Raw genomic sequence first — 27,485 nt, forward strand, 5'->3', positions numbered from 1 at the left:
CCAGTTCCTCTCTTCTCATTTCTTCACCTCTATCATCTTTCTATTCTCTCTCTCTCAGAATCTAATATTCTGCGTCCAGTAATCCTCACTCTTGCATAGGAGGTCTCCTACGTTGTTCCTTATCGTCCTTTGTATCTTCTGCGTCTCAAAGTTTGCGAGCAGCTCATACTTCGTCGCCGGATCGGTCCCTATTAGCTCAGATTTCGCAGCATTTCCCAGAATCATGGAGATGCCAACTTCAGACTCGGCCTCGCTTCGAGTCGCGTTTGAAGGATGTGTAAGTCAACCTCTCATCTTCTACCCTGTACTTTTTATCTTGCTGACCACCGATACGTCTCCAGGGCCACGGATGTCTTCATGATATCTATGCGTCAGTCGATAAGGCTGCCTCCCTAAAAGGGTGGGATGGTGTCGATTTATTGATCATTGGCGGCGATTTCCAGGTTAGACTGTTTCTGCCCCTGTCAACTCACCTGTCTCTCCTGCTAACCTCAAACTAGGCTGTCAGAAATGCCAATGATCTGGCCTGCATGTCAGTGCCGATGAAGTACAGAGAGTTGGGTGACTTTCATGAATACTACAGTGGGCAGCGTGTTGCTCCATACCTGACCATTTTTGTGGGAGGGAACCACGAGGCGAGCAATCACCTGTTTGAGCTGTATTACGGCGGGTGGGTAGCCCCCAATATCTACTACCTCGGTGCAGCCAACGTTATCCGGTGTGGGCCTCTTCGCATCGCCGGCATGTCTGGCATCTGGAAGGGATACGACTACCGGAAACCTCATTTTGAACGACTGCCGTACAACAGCGATGACGTTCAAAGCATCTACCACGTGAGGGAACTCGATGTTCGCAAATTGCTGCAAATCCGCACACAGGTTGATCTGGGATTATCCCACGACTGGCCTAAGACGGTCGAGCGTAGCGGAGACTTTGAAACCTTATTCAACAAAAAGAATGGGTTCCGCGAGGATTCTCAAAATGGCCGACTTGGTAATATGGCTGCCAAGCATGTTCTTGATCGGCTGCGCCCAGCCTATTGGTTTTCGGCCCACTTACACGTAAAGTTCGCGGCCCGAGTGCAGCACGCTCAGTATGTCGTTCCTGAGCATCCAGCGGCCAAGAGACAGGCTGCTTCCGGTGCAACTGATGCCGGTCAGCGTTCAAGCGCTCCATTTGCGCTGGATGGTGCGGTATTCACTTCGTTGGTCCTCGGTGAAGAGAGCCAGAACCCATTGAATGAGCCTGTGGCCTCCGCTTCTACTGCCGACTCTGATAAGCAGAGTCAGAGCAACGCTGCAAACACCGGAGCTTCTCAGTTGCAGTCAGAGAGTGGACCACCTGCTCATCAGCCATCCAAAACCGACGTATCGGCTGGAGAAGCAGCTAGCAGCATGGAGACTAAATTGTCAGCGTGGAACAACTTCCACGTCGTTGCCGCCCGAAACGAAGCGGCTGAGAACGAGCTTTATTTGTCGGGCAAGGCACAGAATCCTGGGCCGAACCCCTATGAACTCAAGCACAACCTGACCTGGAAAAGGGTGGAGACCGATATGGACGGCGCAAACCGGAAAATTGCAAGCGTCGAGAGGGATGTCAGTCCCGAACAGCAGAACCACAAGAAACAGAAGGTTGATCATGGATCGGATGTTGTGAAGAATAGTGACGAGATCGACTTAGATCTAGACAGCGAGTCCGACGATGCCTCGAGTAAGGCACAGCCTGAAACGGCAGTTTCAGGCAATAGTGGCTCTCCCGCAATGACGTCCACTCCGACTTTGTTGGAACGAAACAATATCACCTCTCAAGCAGAGCCAGCTAAAGCGACTGATGTCTCACAGGATGTCAGGAACCAGCTGCCTGCCAGTTTTTCACGGCCCCAGCCTGATCCCTATCCGGTCAACGGCCCTTTGCCCGAAGCCATTGCAAACAACGTGACCAATTTCCTTGCGTTAGACAAATGTCTTCCTAACCGCGAATTTCTCCAGCTCTTGGAGATAAATCCTATTTCGGAATCGGATGGAGCGAAGGTTGAACGCCCATATCGTTTGGAGTACGACAAAGAATGGCTCGCAATCACACGTGCGTTCGCCAACGACCTCCACCTTGGGGATCCCAACGCCAGACCCTCTGCGGATAAGGGCGACGTCGTGTACCTGCCCCAGATCCTCGAAGAAGAGAAGTGGATCGAGGAGAATGTCGTGAAGCCTGGAAAGCTTGTCGTCCCTGAGAACTTCACTCAAACCGCGCCCATCTACGATCCCAGTGTACCTCTGACAACTGAGGAGATGCCGATTGAGTACACCAATCCTCAGACCGCGGAGTTCTGCGAGTTGATCGGCATCGAAAACAAATTTGACATGAGCGACGCCGAACGCCAAGCTAGAATGGCCAGAGGGCCCCGTCCTAGTAGTAACAGAGGTGGTATGGGCCGTGGGCCTCGTCGAGGCGGCTTTGGCTCCGGACGGGGTCGCGGACGTGGAGGTCGCGGACGCGGCAACCGTTACTAATTCTATATTTCCCCAGGTTGCACTTCACTTACCAAAGGCTGGCTCCATCTGTGACACGGTTGCTCTTCAGCTGCGTTGCGGCAATGCTTCACGGCGCAAAGAAAGTACAGCGGATGAGGGAGTGCTGGGCACTTGCCTCTTCTCATATTTCTTTCATCGAAACAGCTATGCTACGATGCTATCTATCGAATTTGTCTTCATTTCATTTCTCGCCGCAAGCTACACTTCTAATCTCTTCTATCTGACATCCTAATGGAAACCGGGGACCAGCTCTACCCATCTCATTAATGTCTCTCACAGAGAATGGCTTCAAGAAAGTCGATCCTCATTTTCTGTCATTTATGCCTTGAAATCACGGTGACCTCGGAGTTACTCAGTACATTTGACGCGTTCACGAAATAGCTATTTTCCTACTGGATCACAGTACAGATAATGGAAATGAAAATCCAAAGCATCAAGCATAACCTTCGCGCAGTAGTAGACAGTAAAGCAAAGACTGAATAAATCGTAACTAATCTCAGTAACCACCAACACACCACCTACTACTCAATCTCCTCAATCCTCGGCCTCGAAACCTCACCCCTACCAGAAAGCGGACTAACTCTCAACCCAGCAATCCGATCCCCCAATTCCAACCTTGGCTCCTCATCCTCCCCTCTCGCCCCAATCCCCCACAACAGCGACTTCTCCAACCAAGGCTCCAAACTCTCGACCAACACCCTTACATGACCCCTCACAATCGAATCCGTCTCGCGACTCTCCACGAACCTCAGCGAAGACAACATGTGCGGAATATTCCCTACCGTCGCTGCTCCCCCCTCCATTCCAACACCCTTCGCATCCGAAAGCGAGAACCCGAAGCCCAGAGCTTGACTTCCACGATTCTCGCGAACGGTATCCATAGCTTTCAGGATATCAAGAAGGAGAATAGCGCTCGCGCGTCGCAGGATAGCGGACTCGACCTCCGGTTCCAGTGTCAGTGTCGCGAGAGCTAATTCCACGGCGGAGGAGATAACCGAGGGTCCGAGGCCGAGGATATTCGTTTGAATGGCGCTGGCTAGGATGGATAATGCGGATGCGCGGACGCGCAGATCCTCTGGTTCGGAGTCTGATGCTGCGCCTGCTGCCCAGGCGGAGATGATGTTCGCGGAGTGGGCGGCTTGCTCTTCGTCTTCTTCGGAGTCCGAGGCGTCGACTTCCTTCTGTATTTGGTCTGATAGTTCTTGGATTTTGGATGAAGATGTGGAGATGCTCCATCCTGGGGGCATGGACGATTCTTTTTTCTTGCGGGCTTCTTCGCGTTCTGCTTGCCGTTTCTCTTTCTCTAGTTGCTGTCTGCGTCTCTTTTGGGCTTGGGGTTTCTGGGCGCGTCGGCCGGCGACGGCAATCATGCCTTCGGCGAGGAGTTTGGCTGTTTCGCCTGTTAGGGCGCCGTTGAGGTCCTGGACGGTGCGCAGGAGGGATTCGCCGATTTTGAGTCTTTGGTCGAGTGTGTGGGTCTCGGTTTTGTCGATGTAGCGGTCTACCAGGGTTTTGATGACGGTGCGTGGGTGTCGTGATGCGAGGGTGCCGATGAGTTTGATGGCGTTTAGATAGATGAATTCGTCGGCACTGTGGGTTTCGGAGGTGTCGGTTATGATGGAGAGGAGGAGAGTCAGGGTGGAGGGGATGTCGAGGACTGGAGAGGCTTTGGTGATGAGGTTTGACAGGAGGGAAAAGCCTTCTGCTTGGATGGGGGCGAGGTCGGAGTTTAGGTTGGATAGTGCGCGACGGTGGGTTTCGAAGTCGGCTATTTCGATGGTTGGTTTGTTTGTCGTAAGGGTTTCGCCTTCGCGGTTGGCGAGGTGGATCTCGATGAGCATTGATGATGTGGTTGCTGGTTTGGAGAGGTCGGATGGGAGATGGGGCGTTAGATCGTCGAGCTTTGACTTGATGGCTTCGAGCACTGGGAGGGTCTCGGCTGAGATGGTGAAGTCGGGTGAGGCGAGGACAGTAGATAGAAGGCTGAATACGGCTGGTAGTGATTCGGCGGAGTCTGTGTCTGCTGCTGCTTCTTCCTTTCCAGTGTCGTCTGGCTCCACGATGTTGGCCAGTGATGATAGGGATACCTTGCCAGATCGTGTTCCCATAGTCTTCTTGCTCCGAACGTATGCTCGGTTCAATTCACTGTCGATTATCTGCTTGATGAGTTCGAGCACACGTAGAGGTCGACGGGAAAGGACGTCTTTGAAATTGTCGAGTAGCGTTTCCGCTACTTTGGCACTGATCAACTGCTGCATGATGTTCTTGAAGTTGTCTTCCTCAGGGGATAGTCGCAATCTATCCATCGAACGCTCATCCAAGGTAGGCTTTACCAGCCAGCTCTCACTGACGTAGAGGAAGATGTCAGCTGTCCGTTCTTCGCTACTGGGGTCTGCGCCCAATAAGCTGACGAAGAGTTTCGTGCGAGACTGCAATATGTCGACGAGGCGGACAATGTTGCGATTCGTTTCTGACGTGTTGCGCTTCCGCAGTAAAACTCTGTTCTTCGAGTCTGAATCATAAGTCCACGTTGCCCCGCCATCATAAAGTAGGTTGTCGACGAGTTTCTGTAATGGTTGAAGTCCAACTGATATTCCGAAATATGTCTGCAGGATAGTCATGATTTTCTCATGCAGTGCCATATTTTGATGTTCCATTGTATAGCAAGCTAGGCCCCAAAGTGGAACTAGAATAGGGTGGACGACTCGCTTCACGAGACCCGGATTCGGAGGTTGGAGGACTAGGGTTCGCAATCTGTCGACTGCTAATACTATCGTCGGCTCGGCAACTTGAATCTGCTCGGATGATCCACGGTCAAACTCATCAGCGGCAGCTATCCATTTCTTTGAGAAAGCATCAAGCCCCGCAGTAAGCGCTTTGAAGATAGGCTCTAAGAATACGGAGTGCCCGACGGTCCCAGGAGCGCCATAGGCTCTTTTACCCAAGATACCGTTTCCAATAACGTATGCTGCTGTCTTCATGAGGTCGGGGTCATCCCCGTCAAGCAACTCCAGTAGCTGCGGTGCTATTGTGGAAAAGTACTTGACCGGGTCCATTCCTTCTGGAACTGAAGACAGCAGGCGGGACGTTTGCATTATACCCTGCACTGTGAAAATTGGGCCATTCGATGCCTGGGCCTGAGCTTCGGCTCCCAGAGACGGGGCAAACTGAGAGGCCAGAAAGACCATAGTTTGAAGTACACCACCGGGGCGTAATGGAATTCGTGACAACTCGCTAGAAACCAGAGATTTGAACCACGGAGCAGGATCCGACTGCAGGAAACTGGACAATGTAGGTAGCAACACAGGGCTGGGAGTTCTGCAGCAAGTCAGTAGCTGTGGCTATGACGTTTATAAAAAACATACTCCTCAATCAGTCTTCCCACCTCCTGACGGTAGATAGCCTTCTTATCGTCGGAGAGGCTCTTTGAGTTATAAGCCAGGTCTGCAGCTGCACTGATCATGTCGCTAAGGATTCGGCCACGGATGACATCTTGAACGCTCATTTTTGAATCGAATATGATGTTCGAAAGAGTGACCCATATTCTTTCGAGGAGATATTCGTCTTCGGGACTCTCCTGAGCATGATGTTGTTGTTGAGCAATAACCCCAGCAGGCAGAGCCGAGAACACCCTTTGGTGTAGAGGCAGGCCAAAGCCTCTCGAAAGTGACGGGTATATGCCTTCCACAGCAATCAGATCCAATAGAGCGAGAAGTAACCTGCGTCTTTTTGCATCTTCCAGGGCAACATCTTCTGTTTCCTGGCCGGTCTGGCTGGGCCGATCACCATCACTGGAGGGAGTGACGAAAGCAGTATGGATGAGAGACAGTAAGCTCAAGGCTTTGAAGATGACATCCCTCCTCATAGACCCAGTGCCTTTCTCATCGTCACGGAGTGTCTCGTTCAGAATCTCTACTAGAGACTGCCCCCGCACCTTTTGGCTCTGAACGCTATCTAAATTCTCGGTTAGCTTTGACATTCAGACGGCTCTGGGATCGAGCAGTGCATACCTCGTTGAAGAACAGATTCGAGAAACACGCTCACGGCAGCAAATGCCTCTTTTACCCGTACTGATTCACTCATCCTTCGATCATGGAGAGCTCTCCTTTACCCCAATACTCGCATTTACAATTCTACGCCTATTTCCTTCGAGTCCAGAGAATGGATTAGAAGTGATTACCTAATCACATTATGGCTGCAAGTTGCATATCACATGATTTGTGGCTAGTCCTAATGTGGTCTAGTTTGTAATGGGCCGGGCGGCAACTTTCGATTTAGCTGCTACTTTGAGTATAATACTGTTGTTGCGACATGAACATCCAAATATATGAAACACTCCAGTCCATGGATTTCTGGCCTTTTTAGCTACACATATCTTGTACAATATCAAGCATATTACATTCAAGTCAGAAAGTTATTCTCCAGGGCACGATGCCAACTTTAGCAGGTTTTTTGTTTCAAGCTACCAACTAATATATAAGTAGCCGTCATATAGCCGTCTAGCAAAGGTGTTTCTCACACACTTCCTAATTGGGTACTATATCAGCGTCATGTCTCCTTTCTACTCCTCTAATTTGCCAAGAAATAGAAGTGGGTCCAATATTAGCTATAAGCTAGCATATTTGAAGTGGAACTGTTAAGGTAAGGCCAGTCGTTCGGCTCCATTGCCCTGGTATGTGGAATCGGAGAGTCACCGTCAAAGAGTATATTCGGGAAACAAGACAGTAACTGAACGTAGGCGGCAAGCTCAGAATCTCTGGGAGCTTGATTGGCACCTTTACTGAGGCACTGTAAATTATCCCTGATGCGATGCTGGCCGTGGATGAGTCCGGATCCTCGGTAAAATGGCACTTTTCCCACTCCAACGGGCTCGGGGTTGAAGTCCCTAGAGATACTGTTTGCACATAAGAGTGACGATAAGAATCCCATGCTGAAGAACCTATAGCCTCTGGAAGATGTATCTCTGGCCTTTCGCCGAAAGTGGTGATGGCATTCAATGAGACACACATTGATGATAACTGTGGCAGATGTGGTTCGGATATTGCTTGGAACTGCAAGTCGACTGGTAAGTATCTGACCATGGCTTTTGCTTGTGGAATAGCAGCTGGCTGTGCCGTCCGCGCCAACAGCGCTCCAATTCGAGAGAGAGACATTGGTGACTTGGATACGAATTTCTCTTTACTGAGGCAGTAATACTTGCTGTCTTCCGGAACCAGCAAGGGTGCCCATTCTATGCGCGGCGAACGAATAAACAATGGACATGCCCATTCAGCTACTGCTGGCATCCCGTCTCGGTTGATACCCCGTGTCAAGCTGAGCTTTATGTTGTACTCGACCGATATCTCGCTGGGTGTCATGTCGTCTTGCCCTATGCTCGGGGGAAGGAGTGAATGCTCTTCCTGGACCTGCTGATGGTGACAAAATTGCTGGCACACCGAACCTTTTATCCTTGGAGGAACCGTGAACCCGAATGGTATCTCGTGTCGCAGACCTCCTTGCAGAAGTCCCGATTCTGTCGACGATTTGAGCACGAGTGGCTGTTCTATGCGAAGAAAGGTCTGACGTGCAGTGTATGGTGGAAGTGGCACCGCGTTTTCGGTCCTGTCAATCTGTATTTTGACCTTACCTGACGAACAATCATTACGAGTTGCAACTAAACAGAATTCAAATCATACCTTCAAGATAAATGCTTAGCTGATGTGGAGACATATTCTTTCGTGGGATAATGTAAGCCATTCCCTGAATGTCATCTCCGACACTGAAATCGGCACAGCCATGCTCCAGTTGGAAATGAACATCCAAATATGGTCTTTGTATTAGCATTGCGAGTAGGACCAAAATATAATGCTTTATAATATGCCTTTTCTTTTAGACAGTGAGCTGCTGGAGTAATTTCTCATGAGAAGCCATGAAGCTCTGGATCCTTCTCTCTGCGTAATTACATAGTTCGGTTATATACTCATAGGACCGTCGGCATGTCGTCACGGCACCGATTACAACAGCGTGACTGGACGAAGCAGCTACAACAGACTTACAATAGTATGATATCGGCAATCAATAAACATATCGCAGATATTTTCATTAATCACTCAGAAAGAGCACAAACAATTCCATTTTCTTCTCTTCACCCACCTCTATTGTCCTATGCTTATGGGCGCCGCGGGGCTGATACTAGTGGAAGTCATACTTGGCTAAGGTTAGACCTCGGCATGTGACCAAATTGCCGAAGGAAGAATAAGAGAGGCGAACTTCGTCTTACCTCTCGGCGAAGGATCAGACTGCCGACAACATCAACGCATGCAGGTCATTCCAATAGTCTGAAATCATTATTCACCGATGCCTGTCACTAAGCAACAACCCAAGCGTGATAATAAGAAGCCTATAGCGTGCGTTGCCATTCGGGCTTCTTCCTTAGCATGTGCGCTAACTAGTTCCCTTCCTGCAGCTGCCACCGTTGTCACGCCCATAAAGTAAAATGCTCTGGTGGACAGCCTTGCTCGAGATGTCGGCGGGCTGGTTGTGATGATGAGTGCCAATACACTCTACGTGATCGCAAGCTCAAGGTGCAAGAGAGGTAAGCATCCTCCATCATCTACCCATTGCTTAGCCGTATCGTATTCTGATATGCACCAGTTACCTCGACGAACTTCTTACCCAAAACGCTCAATTAAGAGAACAGCTACGCTCCATTAGTACCCCTCAGAGCTCATCTGCCACTACTGCCGAGGGGTCTATTCCACAAGAGTCCTACCCGCCGGTGCAAAATCCTCTCCTCGGAGAACGGGCTTGGTTCTACCCATACGACCCTTCTGCTCCTCCCATATACATGGGTGATGCAGCATGCACGGCGTTCGCGACGCGCTTGCGCCAGTTCCTAACGGGGGATCCTAATACGGCGCATGTTGCTCGAACGCAGTACACCCCCGAGTCATCTTTACTCGAGGGTGCCACTCAATGGCCCGGTCTAGCACAGGCTCGTCTACTGGTTCGTATTGCTTTCAACCAGTTGAGTCGCGTCTACCATCTGTTCCTACGCAAGTCGACCATCGAACATCTCGAATCCATATACCGCACGCCATCGCTGCGCGATGACCCGGCTGTTATGTGCAAATTCTTCGCCCTTTTCGCCTTGGGCGAGGTCTATTCGTCTCGGGCCAACTCTTCACCAACGGGTCGAGTTCCAGGCACGTTGTACTATGTACGAGCAATGGGACTAATTCCAATCCTGCCCGAGAGACCGGGTGTCATCCACGTGGAAAGTCTGCTACTACTGGTAAGTCAACTGCTGCTTCAGCATATCATAGATATTGCTAAATGCATCAATCAGTCGCTGTACTCGTACTTCCTCAACAGACGACACTCGGCTTATATGTTAGTCGGCAGCGCCATGCGGCTGGGCCTGATCCTCGGGCTCAACCATAATATTCCTGAGCGACAATGCACTGATCCTATAGAACGTCAGCATCGCGTTCGGCTGTGGTGGGCTATCTATGTCTTCGACCGCATGTATACCTCAAAATTTGGTTTCCCGCTACAGATACGCGACGAAGATATCCATGTCGATATGCCTACCGACGTTGCCAGTCCTGCTGCTGAGGAGCAGTTTTCAGATACAGCTTACTCTGTCGCCAGTATTCGACTGTCGCAGATCATTGGTCAGACCATTGACAAGATATATTGTCGCAAACAGCATGCAGAGTCATTTCTTCAGCGGGAGCAGCAGCTCTTGCTGGCTTTACAAGACTGGCTTAAATCGCTCCCAGAGCATATCAAGTTGCGCTCGGAGGACTCTCCTCCGCCAAAGCATATTGTATCCATACATCTACAATTTAATCAGGTCAGTTTCCTTCTCATCCACGCTGGGTCTTTGCGTTAACAGTACGTAGTGCGTAATCTTAGCCACTCGACCCATCCTACTTCATGCTCTATTACATCACAGCAACCGTGATGATAGCGAAGACCTTCCCCAGCCGGTCATCACTCTTAGTGAAGCTTGCATACATGCTGCACGGCATTCCCATGCACTCATAATCGAGGAGTGGGTTAATGGCTCTCTGCCTATGTACGGCTATTTCTACGCCCAGTATTTCTTTTCATCTTGCATTGCCTTGGTGATCTCTAGTCTTTTGCCAATGATCGGAAACCCGGCAGATCTGGAGTCGTTAGATACTGCCATTGAGATCCTGCATAGGATGAGTGAACACGGCAATCTCGCTGCTGCTGAATTCTACGAGAACCTCAAGCGTGTCAAGAAAACATTGGCAACCAACTCTGGAGTTGTTAATGACAGCCATGAGCGTCGCAGTCAAACACCAAGACACTCACTCGCGTCATTATCGGCTGGAGGCCCGGCCGCAGATCCTCATGCAATTAGTATAGTGCCAGCTACGGGCTATACTACCGAGATGGCATTCTTAGAACCGACAATGCAGGATTTTCTCGGCAGGTCGGAGAATGAAATCGATGCTATCCAGCCATATGACCTTTTCATTGATGACCATGCTACTATTGCTGCCTGGCCCGCGATCATGTGGACTTCGTGACCAAACGTCTGGCTGTTTATATCGTCATCAATAGATCAGAATCCAGAGAATGTTACCGACCCCGGCATGGTGGCTCTACGCCCGATCAAAGTCGCCTTCATACCGCTCAAGGCTTCCGGGTCCACAAGGGGTGTGATATCCGACCCCATATTGACAGTCTTGCGATGATATGTCAATGCCTTATTGGATAATGTCCATAGTGTCCCGCACGATCAAAACCGTGTCGATTTTCGCGATTTCAGACCTTCTTGTAGCACACCGGCGCACAGATTCAATTGTTGGGAGAATACTAGAAGGTCAATTTAGCCACTCCTTCCGCAAGCAACCCTAGCAGCTGGCCGGAACGAATCCGTCTGGAGACCAATGGCAACTAAGATGCCGATCAGAAGGCCATCCAGTCATGCTGAGTCGGCAATGCGGCGAAAGAAGCTGCAGAAATACTAGGTAGAAGCAAGTGGCCACTCATGGAATTTACCAAAACCCACAGTATAGTGAACCTTTGCGGGCATGAGGAATGAAGCGGAATCCTGTTGATTATGGTCTATCGGGTCAAGTGGTTATGTCCCCCGATAGTTAGTTAACCATCGGTGTATTGAATGACGTCATGGAGTCACTGCACTAAGGATGCTTCTCATGGTCCTTAAACATGTACATTGATAGCTACTTCTTAAAAGGGTTAATGTCCGAGCAAAAACAATAGAGAACAACAAAGTCAATGAGCTGTAAAGCAACTAGTGAATGTAAACCATGGATGACTGGGTGCGAGGACATTCCAGTCCTTTTGCAGCGGCTGGTCATCACGTGATAACGCGTCGCGTCCGTTGGCGGCTCGACTCGAGGCGCATCATTTCAGTCCCGTCCTTTTACTCCCCCAAACACAGCGGCTGTGACATTGGCTGGCTCAACCAACTCCCTGAAGTTATTGATTTCTACTTGTTCGAGATGCTCAGTCAAAGTTGATTCTTAGGAGCTCAAATCTCCATTGGACCCTATACCTTTGAAGATGTGTGGACGTGTTTTCATTGTTCTTTCCGGAGTGCCGCTTGATCTCGCCTCTCCGCCCGCTACGGGCTTTTATACAGATCTTACCCTCCAACGGCTTCTCAAGTTTTATCTTTCGCGCTCTGCTAGGAGCAGGCGGTAAGAGGAAGCTTGGGAACTAAACCCTAATAGACACCAATCAGTTCGATGCCATTCGGTGGTATCAGTTTCACGGTGTTGCATGGCGGATGCACCGATTAGTGGGCTCGATCCCTGGTGAGATTGACGATACGAAAGGAATCCGATGTCCAGAGCTTCCTCGGAGGCAATCAAAGACGGCTTATCATGCGTTTGTTACAAGCTCCTGAAAAGGGCACGCGTCGGTTTGCCAATGCTGGGCGCTACATGTTGATCACTACGGATTGTCACTCTATGCCTGGAAGACTGGAGTTGGAGAGAAGGCAGGTGAAGCATGTCGGGCAACTCTGTTTTGGAGTTGTCTTAGGGAGCAATCTATGGGTGGTAATACCGTGCTTTTGAGGGCAACACTGCGGGCATCATTCATTACATGTGCAAGTTGATCATCTCGAATACAACAAACTGCCCACACACTGTCATCAACCCGATATGTCAATGGATCCACTCGTCAGAACCGATATAATCTCTCGGTTGTGTCCAGGCACGTCCGTAGTGATTATATTGCAGCGAGGTCCATTTTCACTGTCGGGCAGCATGATTCATGCTTGGTCCTTGCCTTCTATGCAATGCCATCTGACCTTTGGCTTGTTGTCACATTCCGGCACCAGATCAGTCTTGGCATGTAATGGTGATGCTCAATATGCAGGCATTGTCGGTCGTCCACGGTCTTGGGCCCTGTGCTGTCCCGTACATGCTTCCAATCTCGAGGGGCCTGGGACCCTTGTACCTGCTTTCTACCTTACAACTTCCTGTACTTCGTCCACTTCGGAGGCTAGGTGGCACCAAATCGCGGCACCAGCCACTGATTTGCGCTTCTATAGAAGATCCTGATCGCCCGTGTTAACCGTCTCTTTGCAATGTAGGTTGCAAATAGATGATGGGCGCTGGTACAGACTACGGTTTCGGTCGTGGCCCCTCCCTTTGGGGAGAAGAAAGCGGCTTTTGGGGATGTTCTTTGTCCGCTTTGAATGCCCCCCAATGTTTCGTACTGCGGGGAGGAAACAAAAACCTGTCCCTGGGGGTACTGTATCACACACAAGAAGTCAGATCAAGTGGCGCTGGAATGTCAATTAATGGGCAGAAAACATGTCTAAAGATGTAGGGAGATGGTGTGTTTGATCTAAGGTTCGACTGGAATGTCTTGGATAGGTAAAGGGTCGATTCCCTGCGGAGGTTGTGAGGCATACCTGTGCCATAAACCGCGTTCACTTGACGATTGCATTCCTCAACTGCTCCACTACTTGCCAAGGGTTATGTGCTACACTGCTCCCACAAACAGCCCGATGATCAGCAGTCGCTGCCTTTCAAACCGAGCTGGTCCTTCTCCTCTCCGTCGCGACACTCAGGGTCGAACCAGCTTTTGATCGAAGCATTATCTTCCAGCATTGTGGGCTTTGGGGTTCGTACAGGGTATTCTATGCGGGACCTCTTGACGGAGATCAAAGTTTAGGCTTGTCTGCTTGGATTTCGTGTTGTTTCCCATGCCATATTGCCTGGATGCCGGTGTTTCTTTCAGGATCGGGCTGAGCTAGCTACGAAGAGAAGGCGCTCCGTTGATGTTCACGATGGCACTGCAATGAAACTCGGGATTCCATACTGGAAGGGAGATGGATGTACTGCCTGAAGTATAGTAGCCGAGCAGCCCAGGGTGTTTTCAGTCGGTGAACCTGCCGTTTCTCTTCGGGGAAACGGCCCAATTTTTTTTATAAGTCTCCCCAGTCCCCATAAGTTGGCTTGGCTAACTACAGCAGGGTTATTGGGCGGAAGCATACAGGGCTTTTAGCCGATGGTTGGGTGTGATGTGTGCATGTGCAACGTCCTGCATAGAACTCAGGAGATATCTGCGGAAATGTCTATGTCTACATGACCACAATATATACTATTAATAAGCATACTAGGATATTATTGCAACAATCGCGGATCCATCTATATTATCTCTAAAAATCATATGCTATTTCTGGCGCCCAATAACCCCGGCTGACTAATACTAGGGTGCCCCTCCAAAAAAAAAACTTGCCCCGCCACGGCGATAGTGGAATGCAAAGGAACGTTCCCGCCATTGCTGCTTAAATTTTCCTGTCGCCTTCATTTTTGTGTTCTCTGGCGCAAACGGTCCTTTGATCTTTGTATTCTTTTCAGCACTTCTCTTTCACTGTAATTCCAACCCAGTGCTTATACCCCCTTCACAATGTCCGCCGACGAGAACCAGACTCAGCCCGAGTCGCAATTCCAGAAGCCCGGTGATCTGGTGGAGCGCAATGATGACACTGGAGTTATGAGCTTGGAGAGTCTTTGCACCAACTGCCACGAGAATGTAGGTGTTTCCTTAGTGGTTCCTAAATACATTATGTTTCTTGTTGTGGATGACGAGTCTAACTTTGCGAACAGGGTACCACCAGACTCCTGCTCCTCCGTGTGCCCTTCTTCCGTGACATTATCCTCGAATCGTTCGAATGCGAGCACTGCCACTTCAAGAACAACTCCGTCAAGTCTGCCGGTCAGATCCAGGAGAAGGGCGCCAAGTACACCCTCGAAGTTGAGAACGAGACCGACATGCAGCGCCAGGTCATTCGCAGTGATACCTCGATCTTCAAGCTCGAGACTTTGGGTATCGAGATGCCCAAGACCGACGGCCAGATGACCACCGTCGAGGGTGTTATCCAGAATATTTACGAGTCTCTCTCCAGCGAGCAGCCTCTTCGCAAGGAACAGGCCCCTGAACTCCACGATGCCCTCGTGCCCATCATTGATAGGCTCAAGAGCATGCTCGACCGCGAGGGATACCCCTTCACTGTCTCCCTCGACGACCCTACCGGTAACTCTTGGATTGCTCCCACCACCGCCGATGACGTTAGGAAGTACAAGCGCCGCGACTATCCTCGTACCCACGAGCAGAATGAACAGCTTGGTATCGCTGCCGACCCCAACGCCGTGCAGCATGAAGGTGCCGCCGAAGCCGAGGAGGACGATATCATCGCAGGAAAGGTTTATAGCCTGCCTTCCGAATGCCCCGGCTGCAGCAAGGAGTGCTTTACCAACTTCAAGAAACTGGACATTCCCTACTTCAAGGAGGTGTACGTCTGGGGTACCTCCTGTGAACACTGCGGATACCGCACCAGTGAAGTCAAGACTGGTGGCGAGGTCCCCGAGAAGGGCAAGCGTATCACCCTCAGTGTTGAGAACGAGACCGATCTTGCCCGTGATATCCTTAAGTCCGACACCTGCGCACTCTACAGTGAGCAGCTCGAGGTTACCGTCCAGCCCGGAACCTTGGGTGGTCGTTTCACCACCGTCGAGGGTCTTCTTACCGAGATCCGCGACCAGCTGCGCGGCCAGATCTACGACATCGACGACACCACCGGCTCCGGCGGAGACAGCATGGCCTCCTCTGACAAGGAGAAGTGGGAGCGCTTCTTCAAGCGTCTCGACGCTGCTATTAGCGGCGAGATGAAGTTTGTCATCACCCTCGAGGACCCCATGGCTAACAGCTACGTCCAAGACCTGTGTGCTCCTGCCGCTGATCCCCAGATCAAGACGGAGGAGTACACCCGCACTGATGAGGAGGAAGAGGAGCTCGGTCTGAAGGACATGAAGACAGAGGGATACGAGCAGGATGCGGAGAACAAGCCTGCCGACGAGCAGCAGTGATAAACCGACTCCGTTATACCCGTTAGACTCTGCTTTCGCGTTTCTCTTTGATGACCTTGGTCTTGTCTCTGTTACGATGTGCATGAACTTCACACACTTGGCCCCTTCGTATATATGCATTGCGATGACGTTTTACGTTTGGCCTTGTTTTATTCTTTTGTTTTGTTTCTAGATATCCGGTGCATGTTGGCATTGTCATATGGTGTGGTTGTGGGGTGTTCCACTTTTTTGTTACTCATAGTTTGGGGGTGATATCCATGGGTTGTGAAAAAAAAGTTCATTGATGATGTGTGCTTTTAGAGATATCATATACGAACCATGTATAGATGACCGTCTGTCTGTTTCATTTATCCTTATTATAGAGTAGATTGGCGATCCCGATCGGGTTCTCGCTCTGTATCTGATTCAACCCAGCATCTAGCAGCTCAGACCCCAGTCCACCACGGACATTGATTGAGGTATCGAGCGACGCTGGTAGCCTTAAGTAGTGAGGCGAGCCGAGCCCAGCCATTGCGATACCGACACCCAAGTGCCGTGCATATAGTCCCTGGCCCAGCACCAAGCATGGCGTCTTCACATCTCACAATCGATATAAAAGCATGGCCATGACCATGACCATGACCATGACCATACCAACCAACCCTTCAAAACATATCAACCAACCACAAATCCCCCCCACCTCACTTCGCAAACGGATTGGCATGAATCGTAACCCTCTCAATCCTCAACGCCTCCAACCCCCCCTCCTCTCCCTCCTTCGGCTGCACCACCCTCCCCTTCTTATCGACCTTAACATTCGCCTTCTCCAACCTCCCCAACACATCCCCGCCTTCATCCTGCGCCGTTAGATTCAGCACCTTCCCAAAGACCGTGCTCGCGCCATCCAGATGTGGCGCCGGCGCAAACGTTACGAAGAACTGGCTCCCGTTTATCGTTGCCCCCGTGGCGCCTTGCGATCCTGGTGCGGTGCGATCCTTCACGGGGCGGGATGCCATTGAGAGGATACCCCGAGTGTTGTGCTTTAGTGCTGGGAGGTGGATTTCTTGGTTCAGGGCGTGCGGGTGGTGGATCGAGGTGCCGCCTTTGGGGATGTCTTCGAAGGGGAGAGGGGGTTTAGAGCTGGCTGAGGAGGAGGTGAGGGAGGGGTTGAGTGAGATGTCGCCGCCTTGGATCATGAAGCCCGGGATGAGACGGTGGAATGGGGTGTTGTTGTATGCGCCGCTGGCGCAGAGGGCGATGAAGTTCTGTGTGGTGGTTAGTTGGGCTTATTGGGGGGGTACGGAGTAAGGTGCGTTGGGGAGGGAGGGAAGTATGTACCTCTGCTGTTTTGGGGACTGCTTCGCAGAAGAGCTCGACTTTGAGGTCGCCGTGGGTGGTATGGAGCTGGAGTAGAGTTGGAGGTGGTTAGTATTCGCTGGGTTTTATGGTAGTATAATTGATGGGGATAGACTCACTGTTACAGACATGGTGTGTGAGTCTGTGCTATCTGCTGATAGTCGAACGATAGTAGGATGGGAAATATGGGCGCAATGAACGACGGAGAGCTGCGGCGATCATCGATGCGGAGCGCATTTATCTGCAGATCACATGACGGTCGTGATATTCCATCCAGCAGAACCACATCCCATTCCTACATCAACTTCACAATATACTCTACGATTGCTTTTGGTGTATAGGTTTTATGAGTATTTCTGAGTATACGCTATTCGTTTGACCTTGCATCAAGTTACACCCAATTCCTTCTGACCAACCATCGTCAATCGCATCTTGATCTACTGTTATTAACCACCATGAACAACAGGCCTGTCGAACAAGCGCTGGCCACGCTACTGCCTACACACGCGCAAGACCTCCCACAAGAACTACTGAGTCTCGCCATATCACTCGTCGCCCAATCGCGCAGCTTCTCAAGCAGTCTCAAGCCTGAAGAAGAGATCGCCCGGCCGTATGCGTGCGCTGAAATCGCTTGCAAGAGGTGTGCAGTTCCCCATTCTCATACACCAGTCTTCTATATGCATTGATGCTAACTATCTCTACGATAATAGACTAACCCGCGCTCTCAAACTCCCCCCTCTCCTCGGCCACCCTCCATGCCCCCCTCGCGCCTACAAAAAGCTCTACGCCTTCCTTGACCGATCCCTCTCTACCGGGAATGCCCGCGCAAGTGCCTCCGCCCCAGGGACACCATCTCGCACCGGATCAACACCCTCAACACCAAGAAAGGGCACGCAAAGGACCCCATCAAAGACCACCGCAACTGCTACTCCGCGAGGGATACAACAACAACACCAACAACAACTACACCAACAGAATACGCCCACGAAATCCACCCCTCTCAAGCGCGCACTCTCACACACCGACACCGACAGACCCTCACCATCCCCTCGACCCCAGAAAATCCCCAAGTTCCGCGCAAATGGCCTCTCCGGCTCAACCATCATCCCCGACGCCCCTAGCTGGGTGATGACTTCCATCCGAACAGTCTGCAAGACGCTCTCGACACCCGCCCCGCGCATGAGCACATGGTCTCGACCACCTATCTCGAGAACTCTCCCGCCTCACATCTTCGCCGGTGTATCTACCATCCTGTACTTGATATCCGAAGCGACGGCGAAACACGACGAAGAGATCGACGAGGAGATGATGGAGTTCCTCGAGCCCGTTATCCTAGCCAAGGATAAAGAGAACGATGAGGATTTCAAGGAGATCATCAATGCGTTGATTGTTGCTGTGTATTTCCTTGTGCTTGCTCGTCGCCGACAACCGGGGTCATCGGACGATGATGGTGCCAAGGAGGCAGCGGAGGCGAAGAAGATGGATAAGAAGACGTTCTCGGAGATGCGACAGACCGCGCTGGTTAGTCTGGGCCTTCCGTCGACGGAGAGGCGGCATCGGGAGGATGTGGATCAGTGGATTGCGTTGGTTATGGAGCAGGGGTGGGCTCATGGGAAGGAGTGGTTTGAGAATGTGCCGTTGGCTGGGGAGTTGGATGGCGATGAGGGCGCTCTTGGGGATGAGCTGGTGGGTGGGGTTGCCGAGGAGGATGTGGGTAGGGGCAGGTTGATGGTCTCTGGGAGGGGGGCTTTGATTGCGGGCAAGTCTTCCAGACGAGGACTGCTTCCGGGGTTGGGGACTATGATGCAAGATCGGGTGGATTGGTTGAGTGAGGATCGGAGGGAGGATTATCTCGAGTGGAAGGCGGATATGGTGGCGCGGATTGAGCAGATGGAGAGGACGGCTCAGGCTGCTTGATAGTATTTTGGAATGTTATATATATTAATACAGATGAGATACCCATGAATTGAGATGGTGGTTCTTTGGGGTAGAACAATATTGTAGTTTGTTTGGGTCAGTGGGTTGTAATGAATGAATAAAAATTGTGTACAGAAGCCCACAAATAAGAGTGAAGTTAAAAAGCAATGCTATGGTATCATTATCACAATGTATGCAAGTCTATACCCATCACCCACCCGAAAAGCAACCTTTAAATGAAATGCGTGGCCAAGTAAAGCAACGGGGTATAGTGTTGGAAAAGCCGATAGAGACAAAAACAAACGCAGGTGATATGCTTTGCCGCCAGTCTAATACCAGATACTCCTTGTCCGATGATGCGGGATGGACTCCTGTCCGGTCTTCTCTATTTCTTTCATGGTGTCGTAGAGGAAGAAATCTATCAAGATAGCGTTCACGCCCATTCCAGCGGGTTTTTGAACGGGCTCCTTCTTGACAAATTTCTGGGTTGAGCATTTCTGCTGGTGATCTTTGGTGTCTTCGTCTTCTTCTGCCTCCTTGTCTCTGTTGAGCTTCACCGTCGGGTTCACCCTGGTTTCTGGGTGTCGGCGTTCGATTTCCCTTCTTATCAATTCGACACACCAGATACTGGTTGCTCGAAGCTCAATCTCCCAGTTGGACCCGCTAGGGATCGGCTGCAACCTGCGTATGTGGCTTTCCAAGGGCGGCGAGTATGACATACAGCCGAGTTGGTGGAGCATCTGAGGGATTCGATAGTCTATAAAATATGAGCCAGAGTCCAGGCAAGGTGTCCAGGAAGGAGGTCAAGAGTTTACCTGCAAACATGGTGATTTTATCAATGTCATTAAACTCTCCATACCCCTCACCATTGAAGCAAGCCCAAAGGTCCGCAACCAAGATCTGAGCCCGCTTGTAGATTCGCACTCTCCGCCCGTGGAAGGTTGTCTCGTCCCGGAAGCAGGAGAAGCTCTCTGCTAGCAAATTGACTAGCGAAGCCGCAGAGTAGTTGGAGTTGTAGATGCAGTTGACAAAACTACCTTCATACTCCTGCAGATGGGGAACTTATTAGCATCCGGCGCAGGGGATGTGAATCGCGAAGGACATACTCTGCAAAGAACTCGACCTGCCTCTCGCAGGCACTGAAGACGTTCCTGGAGCAAAGGGATCTTTTCATCGGTGGCCGAGCGGAAGACATGCTTGATAAGTTCCTCGGTACATTCATCTTCCTTGGTCCAAAACTCCGGCGTGGTGATCGGAATGTCTATAACAGTTAGATTCTCGCATCTCTTGCTTAGCATGCGGCAAAAAGACCTACCCTCATCCAAAGCTCTTTGCAAGGCAGCAACCAAGCTCCAGTAGCCTGTCCACTTCCTTCCTCGGTACTCAATCGCGAAACGCTTCTCGCTAGGGAGCTCCGACCAGAAACTGAAGTTGAGGAGATCCATCGTGAAAATGAAGTCGACCGTGTTTTCGTCTTTCGCTTTAGGGTGCAATTCGTGCTCCGACCATGTTTGCGTCGAGTATTCTTTCTTCTGCATCAGGTTCCATATCGTCTCCGCGGCTTCTTTCGTCTTGGAGGGGTTCAATGCGACGTCGATAGCATTGTCGAAAGCGTATTGCGCATTTTCCAGCACTTTTGTCTCTGCGGTTCGAGGATCAGAAGAGCCTCCCAGTCCCAGTGTCTTGCGCAGAAGCGCAATCAACTCGGGGTCTGCTTCGTCGTCCGACATAGCTCCAGGGGGACACGTCTTGCCCGATGACACTTTTTTTGCTCGGTTAGGTGCCAACCGAAGTGTAGAGCAAAATTGGCGAGGAGAAGACGGAGAACCAGCGAACTCCGGGTTCACGGCAGAGGCGATAACGAGGAAAGGGGAGAGAGATGGAGGGAAAGAGGGAAACGGATTGAAAAATGGGAAATCCCCACGAGCGACTGTCTTTGGATTAAAGACGGTTGTTGCCAGAAAGGGCGATCGGGCCAAAGGCAGGCTCCAAGGCGAATCTCCCAGCGGAAATTCACGCACTACCAAGTTATTTATCTACGGAGGTAATTCTCCAATGTCATCTAGGAGCTAATCAATCGACCCCATCAATGAAGGAAGACCTGCTTTTTGGTTCTTTCTTTCATGTCCCTCAATTCTTTTATCGGGAATTTCCAGCTTCAACTTTTTGGTCCGATAAGTGCTGGTTATGTAAGCAGGGGTATCTTATCTCCTTGGCGGGTGCCACTTTTTAAGACTTTTGGTGACAGTCGATTAATCAATGCGATAACTTAGTTAAGTCCTGTTGGTTTAGTCTTGGTTCGACTACCAAACTTCCTTGGAAAAGACTTGCGGTTGAAGCTCGGATACACACATACCCGGAAGAGCCTGTCGGATTCATGGAAGCATGCTGGCCTGGTTGGTTGTTACACAGCAAAGCCAGCCACTGTTCCTTTTCCTCAACCTTGACTCCATTCAGACGCTGACCTTGTTCCGCCAATGAAGAAGCCCGTCGTTCAATGCTTATGCTTTGTAGACAGCACCTACTGGTAGTATACTGTGTTAAAGTTAATAATGGATTTTAGCCTGGAAATCTGTATTAATCGACATGCTACCACTAAGTTGTGCGATTGTACAACAACAGAGTAGACGTGTGCGCGACATTCTGAGGCGGAAAGTGAGCTATCTCTATAGCACAGTTAGCTGTGGAAGGTGATCTGCTACTGACTCAGATGCTTTTGTATCCATCCACCCCTGTTGAAGAGACAGCCTGCTTCCGACGTTGATTCTGCGTTTCCGCAAAGCGCGTCAGTGCTGAACAAGACAAGTACCTACGAATGTCTCCTACAACTTTGGCGATGTTTCGCTGACTGCGACCCAACAGCGGGCCATAGAAAGCCCGTGGCGTCCCACCTAACTGGTCGTCTTTATGATGAATTTACTAGCTGTGGTTAGTGATGATTAGGTGAGGCCAAGGATATCACGGAGAGCGCCACGAATAAAGATGACAGACAGTCTTTTTGGCACTTTCACACGGCGGTATTTCAGGTCTCACTCTGTAGGACTGCACGTCTTCCAGCTCTGCCGATCTGTCAGCCTCATGGCCTGGCCATACAGTAAGACGTGGATGAAATTCGATAAACTCCACGGCCTAGAGATACTTCGTAGAAAAGCCCGACATCCATCAAGTACAGACCCCACTATGAAAGATCCAGAACATGCAAAGTACATTGTCAACCTCTGATTTTTGGCGCTGGGTACTCAGCTCCGGCATGAGAACCCCCCCTGCTAGCTCTATACCGTGCAGGAGTCGCCCAACCATCGTGGAGGAGTAAAAGGTAGGAATGTGAGCTCTCACATGCTGGGCTTGTGAGATGCATCAGTCGCAATTGAGGGTTGGCGACATTTGAGCGGCAAGTAGGCGTAAAGTACCTTATAGCAACATCTGACAAGGACACTATTCAAGCACACAGAACAAAGTAAATGGACGAACTGATAGTCGAATGGCCTCGTGTTGGTACGACAAACAGGGAAATGCGATCGGATGCGGGACGATCGCCATCAAGACTGGCCGATCCGCTTTGGTTGCATTGGACAAGACAAATGTGACGGACAGTTGGAGGGTTAGAGAACTTTCCTTTAATTTTTGTATTTTTTATTTTTGCATCGCCTGCAGTCAAACATCGAGTTTGTTGCTGGGCATGGATTTGATTCACCTGGGGTCCCCCACCCTGTGGTGATGATGGGGTTGAAAGGAAAGAAGTACTGCAGTTCGGGGGGAAGTTGAAGTGGGCTCGGGATTGTTACTTCATTCTTCCTGACTTCACCTTCCTCGACTGCTTCCGGACTTCTTCCTCTCCGCCGGAGCTTCTTCCTACTTTCACTTCTGCCTCTCATTGTCTTCTGCCTACCTCCATTCCCTCAATTCGCGCTTTGCAAACAGCTCCTTTGTTCGGCGATGCCTTTTCGCCCGCTCTGACTGCGATAGTCTCCGTTTCGATCTACTGTCCGTCTCCGCGCCGCAACCATGACGCGGGAGACTTATCTTAAGCGCTCGCTCGGGACTCTAGCCAGACGAATCAAAGAGGTACCGCTCCCCATCACCCCCCACGCTTATTCTCCTTGACGCTTCACTTTTAGCAAGAAGCTCAGCTGGCGCATACCCATGCTAACCATTCCCCTTGATTCAATTTCTAGTCGCGTGTGCTTCTGGTGGGTGCTGGTGGCATCGGATGCGAATTGCTGAAGAACCTCCTGCTCTCCGGGTTCGGCGAAATCCATATCATCGACCTCGACACCATCGATCTGAGCAATCTCAACCGCCAATTCCTTTTCCGCTTCGAACACATCAAGAAACCCAAAGCATTGGTGCGTCAAACTCCCTCCGAACGTCTTACTACCTACATCCCCTCCCATTTCCGTCCTTTCCATCCTTCCGAACGAGATCCTGACGGTTGGTGGCGCTATATCTAGGTTGCGAAGGAAGTCGCCCACAAGTTCCAGCCCGGTGCGAAGCTTGAAGCATACCATGCGAACATCAAGGATGACCAGTTCAACGTTGACTGGTTTGCGACATTTGATGTCGTCTTCAACGCTTTGGACAACCTCGATGCTCGACGCCATGTGAATAGGATGTGCTTGGCAGCCAATGTGCCGCTAGTGGAGAGTGGAACAACGGGGTTCAACGGCCAAGTTCAGGTCATCAAGAAGGTGCGCCGTCAAGTCCCTACCTTCTGTGTCTCTACGACTGGTAGGCGCGACTGCTGACAACTGCTAGGGCGTCACGGAATGCTACGATTGTAACTCCAAGGAGGTCCCCAAGTCGTTCCCGGTCTGCACTATCCGCAGTACACCCAGTCAGCCGATCCACTGTATCGTCTGGGCTAAGAGCTACCTTTTCCCGTAAGTCATCAGGCGGCAACCTCATGCATAATTGCTAATGTACAAAGTGAGCTCTTCGGCATAAGCGAGGATGACTCGAGCGAATTTGATCACTCGGAAGACGCTGAAAACTGTGAGTGGGACTGGCGACGTTATTTGACACTGGCTAATTCGTACTAGCCGAAGAGATCGAGAATCTCCGCAGGGAGGCTCAGGCCCTCAAGGAGATCCGTCAATCCATGGGCTCCGATGAATTTGCGCAGAAAGTCTTCGAAAAAGTGTTTCAGGAGGACATAGATCGGTTACGAGGCATGGAAGACATGTGGAAGACGCGAGATCCCCCAGAGCCTCTGGATTTCCACAAGCTACAAGAGGAGTCTTCGGGCATCGAACCTGTGGTCTCCTGCAATGACCAGAAAGTCTGGACTCTGGCTGAGGACTTTGTCGTCTTCAAGGACAGTCTAGATCGATTGAGCAAGCGGCTCAAGACCCTGCAGGATACCACGAAGAGTGACGTGAAGCCTATTTTAGTCTTCGATAAGGACGACGTCGACACCCTGGACTTCGTCGCCGCCACTGCCAATTTGCGGGCAAGCATCTTCAAGATCGATCCCAAGTCCAAGTTCGACACGAAACAGATGGCTGGCAACATCATCCCAGCTATTGCAACCACCAACGCCATGACGGCTGGTCTCTGTGTCTTGCAGGCTTACAAGGTTCTACGAGGCGAGTACGACCAGGCCAAGATGGTCTTCCTCGAACGCAGCGGTGTTCGTGCGATCAACTCCGATTCTTTGCAGCCTCCAAACCCCAATTGTCCAGTGTGTTCCGTGACTCACGCCAGGCTGAAGATCGATCCTCAGCGCGCGACACTGGAAAACCTGGTCCAGGACATCCTCCGGTCGCAGCTGGGTTACGGCGAAGAGTTCTCCATCAACACCGAACTGGGAACCATCTACGACCCCGATCTAGAGGACAACCTTCCCAAGAAATTGACCGACCTCGGCGTCAAAAACGAGAGTTTCATCACCGTCATCGACGAAGAGGACGACCAGCCCCGCGTCAACCTTGAACTCATTGTGCTAGCGACTGAGGCCTCTCAATCCACAGAAGACCAAAAACCCGCCTCCCTGGAATCTGTTCCCGACATCCCCCGCAAGCCGAAAGCACCCGCACCTGCAGCCCCTGAGCCCGAGCTCGAGCCCGTCAACGGCGCAGGCAAGCGCAAGCGCGACGCAGACGAAGCCGGGCTCAGCAACGGTGACAACCCAGCCAAGCGAGTGGCAGCCATGTCCATCTCGGATGGTGACGGAGCCAATCCTATCGTCTTGGACGAGGCAAACGGCGGCGCAATCCTGATTGATGATGATTAAAATGATACCAAGGTGGGTAGTTAATTGGGGTTCGGCATCTTCGACCAACATAGTGAACTTTGCTATTTGCTCTCTTGGCTTTGCAGATCTGGCGCATGATCGATTTGGGTTTTGTTGCTTTTGTGTTATTTCTGTTTACTATTCTCATGTAACATACTTTATCACGCTACTTTGCATACACAAACCCCGCATGATCGGTTTCGATAGAATGGATGATTACTAGCTATGTTGTTTTCTGTGGAGTGCTGGATAGATTAAGCTCATTTTGATGGAGAAGATGCTTTTATTAGCTATAAGTCACCACATCTCACGTATTGTACACACATAATACATTTTAGTTAACCATACATTCCAACCCCATCAAGATATAGATAGTATACTTCACTTAGATAGCACTCAACCCCCCATCCAAATTCAACACACAATTATTCGCATATTCATTCTGTGCCAAAAACACCGCCGCATCCGCAACCTCCTCCGGTCTCCCGAATCGTCGCACGGGGATACTCTCCTTCAACCGGGCTGTTTCGCCATCTGAGAAATCTATCCCATTGCGTCAGCAAGCAACATTTTCTTTCATAAAACACCCAACTAGAGCATAGAAACGTAGGAAATGAACATAAGGATTGTGGGGAGAAGGGGGGGAGGAGGGAGGAAGAGAGAAACGAACCCGAAATCATAGGCGTCTCAATATACCCCGGCACAATCGCATTCGATCTTACCACCACATCGCGCAGCGAAGCTGCCGCTTCAACGGCGACTGATCTGGTGAGACCGAGGACTCCGGCCTTTGATGCTGCGTAGGGGACCGCGCCGGTTCCGGATTTGTGGGCGAGCAGGGAGGAGATGTTGATTATACATTTTGATGATGATGATGATGATGATGATGATGCTGCGGGACTTTCACTGGTGGTGGTGGTAGATTTCTTCATACGATTGCGGATCGAGGCGCGGATGAAGGCTCGAGAGGTGAGAAGGGCTCCTTCGAGGTTCGTGCGCAGGATACGGGAGATATCTGTTGGTTCGGATTTAGGGAGGATGGAGGAGATGGAGAGGCCCGCGGCGTTGACGAGGATGTCGGGGTTTGTTGCTTGCTGTGTTGCTCGTTCATGGTGTTATTTGTGAGGATGTCCTTTCTCGAACATACTGGTATGGATGGATGAGAGGGAGGGATGGACGTACCATTGCTTTCTCGAGCTCGCGCGTCCAGGACCCTGCGTCGGCGATGTCGCCGATTAGGAGGCTGATTCTGGAGGAGGAGTCGAGGAGCTGGTGCTTCTCTGGGTTTGTGATGGGCTGGGGAGGTTCCGTGGAGGGGATGATGGCTGGTGAGTCGATTTGAAGGCGAGATGCGGCGTTGTAGAGTCGTTCGTAGGACCGTCCGACGAGGATCACCCGCGAGGCACCTTCTTGGAGGAAGCGCTCGGCGATGGAGAACCCGATCCCGGATGTTCCGCCGGTGATCATGCATGTCCGGTTGGATAGGCGGTTGGAGGGGGTGAATTGGGGTGGTGGACTCTCGGCTGGGAGGGAGTATGCTCGTTGAGTGGAGAGGGGGAGGAGGTGTGGGATGTGATGGTGAGGTGTGTTTGTGGGATGGGCTTGAAGCCTTGGGGCTACGCCACGAAGGCGTAGGATGTTACTTTGATACATGGTATGATGATAGTTGGTTTATAGCATCTGTGACTAGGAGCGGAAGAAGTGTATAGTCTCAAGGAAATACCAGGCTCCTTCGGTAGTTTTGCACAGAGTGAGAGAATACTACATCCTGATTAGTCGATGTGTTGTTCAATAAGAGTAATGTTTAACTTACTACTTCCCTAATTAACAAGACCCCTTCTTACCCCAAACCTGCAATCAATTGCGTATAACTTTCTCCACAACAGACACCAGAATAAAGATAACTAGTTAGACAAGACAGAGAGTGACAGCATCGGCATCGGAGCTTAAGCACGGACCACCCCGAAACTGGAGCCTATCAAGTAACCGCAGCCTAAATTAAAATCGCGGAACCAAGGCCGATTATTACTCACTTATCGCCCGCCGCACCGCGCCGCGTCTCGTATCATTTGCCATATTTCCACCCAATTCCATTTCTCT

The 27,485-nt window shown here is 50.8% G+C and overlaps 10 protein-coding genes across 10 annotated transcripts; 5 read left to right on the forward strand and 5 right to left on the reverse strand.

Moving 5' to 3' along the window:
• Window positions 1-144: 144 nt before the first annotated feature.
• On the forward strand, window positions 145-2,781 carry BO83DRAFT_146899 (RNA lariat debranching enzyme). Its single transcript, XM_025526212.1, has 3 exons — window positions 145-277; window positions 342-443; window positions 501-2,781. Exons 1-3 carry the CDS (start codon window positions 224-226, stop codon window positions 2,508-2,510), a joined length of 2,166 nt encoding a protein of 721 aa, XP_025383750.1. The 5' UTR covers window positions 145-223; the 3' UTR covers window positions 2,511-2,781.
• Window positions 2,782-3,052: 271 nt separating this feature from the next.
• On the reverse strand, window positions 3,053-6,653 carry BO83DRAFT_369746 (RTP1/Tango6 family protein; the record flags this gene model as incomplete). The annotated part of the gene is made up of 3 exons (XM_025529872.1): window positions 6,542-6,653; window positions 5,897-6,485; window positions 3,053-5,849 (listed from the first exon to the last, which is right to left on the reverse strand). Exons 1-3 carry the CDS (start codon window positions 6,612-6,614, stop codon window positions 3,053-3,055), a joined length of 3,459 nt encoding a protein of 1,152 aa, XP_025383751.1. The 5' UTR covers window positions 6,615-6,653.
• Window positions 6,654-7,133: 480 nt separating this feature from the next.
• BO83DRAFT_392893 (uncharacterized protein) lies at window positions 7,134-8,354 on the reverse strand (the record flags this gene model as incomplete). The annotated part of the gene is made up of 3 exons (XM_025532958.1): window positions 7,134-7,425; window positions 7,539-8,184; window positions 8,207-8,354. The coding sequence occupies 3 exons, from the start codon at window positions 8,352-8,354 to the stop codon at window positions 7,134-7,136; spliced, it is 1,086 nt and encodes a 361-aa protein (XP_025383752.1).
• Window positions 8,355-8,867: 513 nt separating this feature from the next.
• Window positions 8,868-11,074, forward strand: BO83DRAFT_322928 (Zn(II)2Cys6 transcription factor; the record flags this gene model as incomplete). The annotated part of the gene is made up of 5 exons (XM_025527915.1): window positions 8,868-8,917; window positions 8,977-9,105; window positions 9,165-9,804; window positions 9,859-10,368; window positions 10,418-11,074. The coding sequence occupies 5 exons, from the start codon at window positions 8,868-8,870 to the stop codon at window positions 11,072-11,074; spliced, it is 1,986 nt and encodes a 661-aa protein (XP_025383753.1).
• A 3,181-nt stretch (window positions 11,075-14,255) lies between these two features.
• On the forward strand, window positions 14,256-16,237 carry zpr1 (zinc finger-containing protein ZPR1). The gene is made up of 2 exons (XM_025532171.1): window positions 14,256-14,567; window positions 14,642-16,237. The coding sequence occupies exons 1-2, from the start codon at window positions 14,442-14,444 to the stop codon at window positions 15,899-15,901; spliced, it is 1,386 nt and encodes a 461-aa protein (XP_025383754.1). The 5' UTR covers window positions 14,256-14,441; the 3' UTR covers window positions 15,902-16,237.
• Window positions 16,188-17,421, reverse strand: cyp5 (putative peptidyl-prolyl cis-trans isomerase). Its single transcript, XM_025536301.1, has 3 exons — window positions 17,356-17,421; window positions 17,219-17,284; window positions 16,188-17,145 (listed from the first exon to the last, which is right to left on the reverse strand). The coding sequence occupies exons 1-3, from the start codon at window positions 17,365-17,367 to the stop codon at window positions 16,582-16,584; spliced, it is 642 nt and encodes a 213-aa protein (XP_025383755.1). The 5' UTR covers window positions 17,368-17,421; the 3' UTR covers window positions 16,188-16,581.
• A 133-nt stretch (window positions 17,422-17,554) lies between these two features.
• On the forward strand, window positions 17,555-19,153 carry BO83DRAFT_369755 (uncharacterized protein; the record flags this gene model as incomplete). The annotated part of the gene is made up of 2 exons (XM_025529873.1): window positions 17,555-17,876; window positions 17,947-19,153. The coding sequence occupies exons 1-2, from the start codon at window positions 17,692-17,694 to the stop codon at window positions 19,151-19,153; spliced, it is 1,392 nt and encodes a 463-aa protein (XP_025383756.1). The 5' UTR covers window positions 17,555-17,691.
• On the reverse strand, window positions 19,145-21,231 carry BO83DRAFT_411547 (queuosine 5'-phosphate N-glycosylase/hydrolase). Its single transcript, XM_025534320.1, has 4 exons — window positions 20,469-21,231; window positions 20,260-20,414; window positions 19,969-20,200; window positions 19,145-19,910 (listed from the first exon to the last, which is right to left on the reverse strand). The coding sequence occupies exons 1-4, from the start codon at window positions 20,881-20,883 to the stop codon at window positions 19,483-19,485; spliced, it is 1,230 nt and encodes a 409-aa protein (XP_025383757.1). The 5' UTR covers window positions 20,884-21,231; the 3' UTR covers window positions 19,145-19,482.
• A 1,587-nt stretch (window positions 21,232-22,818) lies between these two features.
• BO83DRAFT_382180 (E1 ubiquitin-activating protein ubaB) lies at window positions 22,819-25,684 on the forward strand. Its single transcript, XM_025532172.1, has 6 exons — window positions 22,819-23,218; window positions 23,329-23,499; window positions 23,605-23,841; window positions 23,909-24,033; window positions 24,081-24,145; window positions 24,193-25,684. The coding sequence occupies exons 1-6, from the start codon at window positions 23,159-23,161 to the stop codon at window positions 25,383-25,385; spliced, it is 1,851 nt and encodes a 616-aa protein (XP_025383758.1). The 5' UTR covers window positions 22,819-23,158; the 3' UTR covers window positions 25,386-25,684.
• On the reverse strand, window positions 25,685-27,269 carry BO83DRAFT_411549 (SDR family NAD(P)-dependent oxidoreductase). The gene is made up of 4 exons (XM_025534321.1): window positions 27,199-27,269; window positions 26,568-27,146; window positions 26,056-26,479; window positions 25,685-25,928 (listed from the first exon to the last, which is right to left on the reverse strand). Exons 2-4 carry the CDS (start codon window positions 27,036-27,038, stop codon window positions 25,771-25,773), a joined length of 1,053 nt encoding a protein of 350 aa, XP_025383759.1. The 5' UTR covers window positions 27,039-27,146; window positions 27,199-27,269; the 3' UTR covers window positions 25,685-25,770.
• Between the last annotated feature and the right edge of the window lie 216 nt (window positions 27,270-27,485).

This window comes from Aspergillus eucalypticola (genome assembly GCF_003184535.1).
Source record: "Aspergillus eucalypticola CBS 122712 chromosome Unknown BO83scaffold_32, whole genome shotgun sequence".
NCBI lineage: Eukaryota > Fungi > Ascomycota > Eurotiomycetes > Eurotiales > Aspergillaceae > Aspergillus > Aspergillus eucalypticola.

What these genes read in the sequence shown, in the direction of transcription:
- BO83DRAFT_382180 (XM_025532172.1), top strand. Translation starts at nt 23,159, where the DNA reads ATGACGCGGGAGACTTATCTTAAGCGCTCGCTCGGGACTCTAGCCAGA. An exon ending in TCAAGAAACCCAAAGCATTG is followed by an intron (nt 23,500 to 23,604) that starts GTGCGTCAAACT and finishes CGCTATATCTAG; the next exon opens with GTTGCGAAGGAAGTCGCCCA. An exon ending in AAGTTCAGGTCATCAAGAAG is followed by an intron (nt 23,842 to 23,908) that starts GTGCGCCGTCAA and finishes GACAACTGCTAG; the next exon opens with GGCGTCACGGAATGCTACGA.
- cyp5 (XM_025536301.1), bottom strand. An exon ending in CAGTCCCCAAAACAGCAGAG is followed by an intron (nt 17,146 to 17,218) that starts GTACATACTTCC and finishes ACCACCACACAG; the next exon opens with AACTTCATCGCCCTCTGCGC.
- zpr1 (XM_025532171.1), top strand. Translation starts at nt 14,442, where the DNA reads ATGTCCGCCGACGAGAACCAGACTCAGCCCGAGTCGCAATTCCAGAAG. An exon ending in GCACCAACTGCCACGAGAAT is followed by an intron (nt 14,568 to 14,641) that starts GTAGGTGTTTCC and finishes CTTTGCGAACAG; the next exon opens with GGTACCACCAGACTCCTGCT.
- BO83DRAFT_146899 (XM_025526212.1), top strand. Translation starts at nt 224, where the DNA reads ATGGAGATGCCAACTTCAGACTCGGCCTCGCTTCGAGTCGCGTTTGAA. An exon ending in GAGTCGCGTTTGAAGGATGT is followed by an intron (nt 278 to 341) that starts GTAAGTCAACCT and finishes ATACGTCTCCAG; the next exon opens with GGCCACGGATGTCTTCATGA. An exon ending in TCATTGGCGGCGATTTCCAG is followed by an intron (nt 444 to 500) that starts GTTAGACTGTTT and finishes ACCTCAAACTAG; the next exon opens with GCTGTCAGAAATGCCAATGA.
- BO83DRAFT_411547 (XM_025534320.1), bottom strand. Translation starts at nt 20,883, where the DNA reads ATGTCGGACGACGAAGCAGACCCCGAGTTGATTGCGCTTCTGCGCAAG. An exon ending in CAGGTCGAGTTCTTTGCAGA is followed by an intron (nt 20,201 to 20,259) that starts GTATGTCCTTCG and finishes CCCCATCTGCAG; the next exon opens with GAGTATGAAGGTAGTTTTGT. An exon ending in TAAAATCACCATGTTTGCAG is followed by an intron (nt 19,911 to 19,968) that starts GTAAACTCTTGA and finishes CATATTTTATAG; the next exon opens with ACTATCGAATCCCTCAGATG.
- BO83DRAFT_411549 (XM_025534321.1), bottom strand. Translation starts at nt 27,038, where the DNA reads ATGTATCAAAGTAACATCCTACGCCTTCGTGGCGTAGCCCCAAGGCTT. An exon ending in GCGAGCTCGAGAAAGCAATG is followed by an intron (nt 26,480 to 26,567) that starts GTACGTCCATCC and finishes CGAGCAACACAG; the next exon opens with CAAGCAACAAACCCCGACAT. An exon ending in TGAGACGCCTATGATTTCGG is followed by an intron (nt 25,929 to 26,055) that starts GTTCGTTTCTCT and finishes GCAATGGGATAG; the next exon opens with ATTTCTCAGATGGCGAAACA.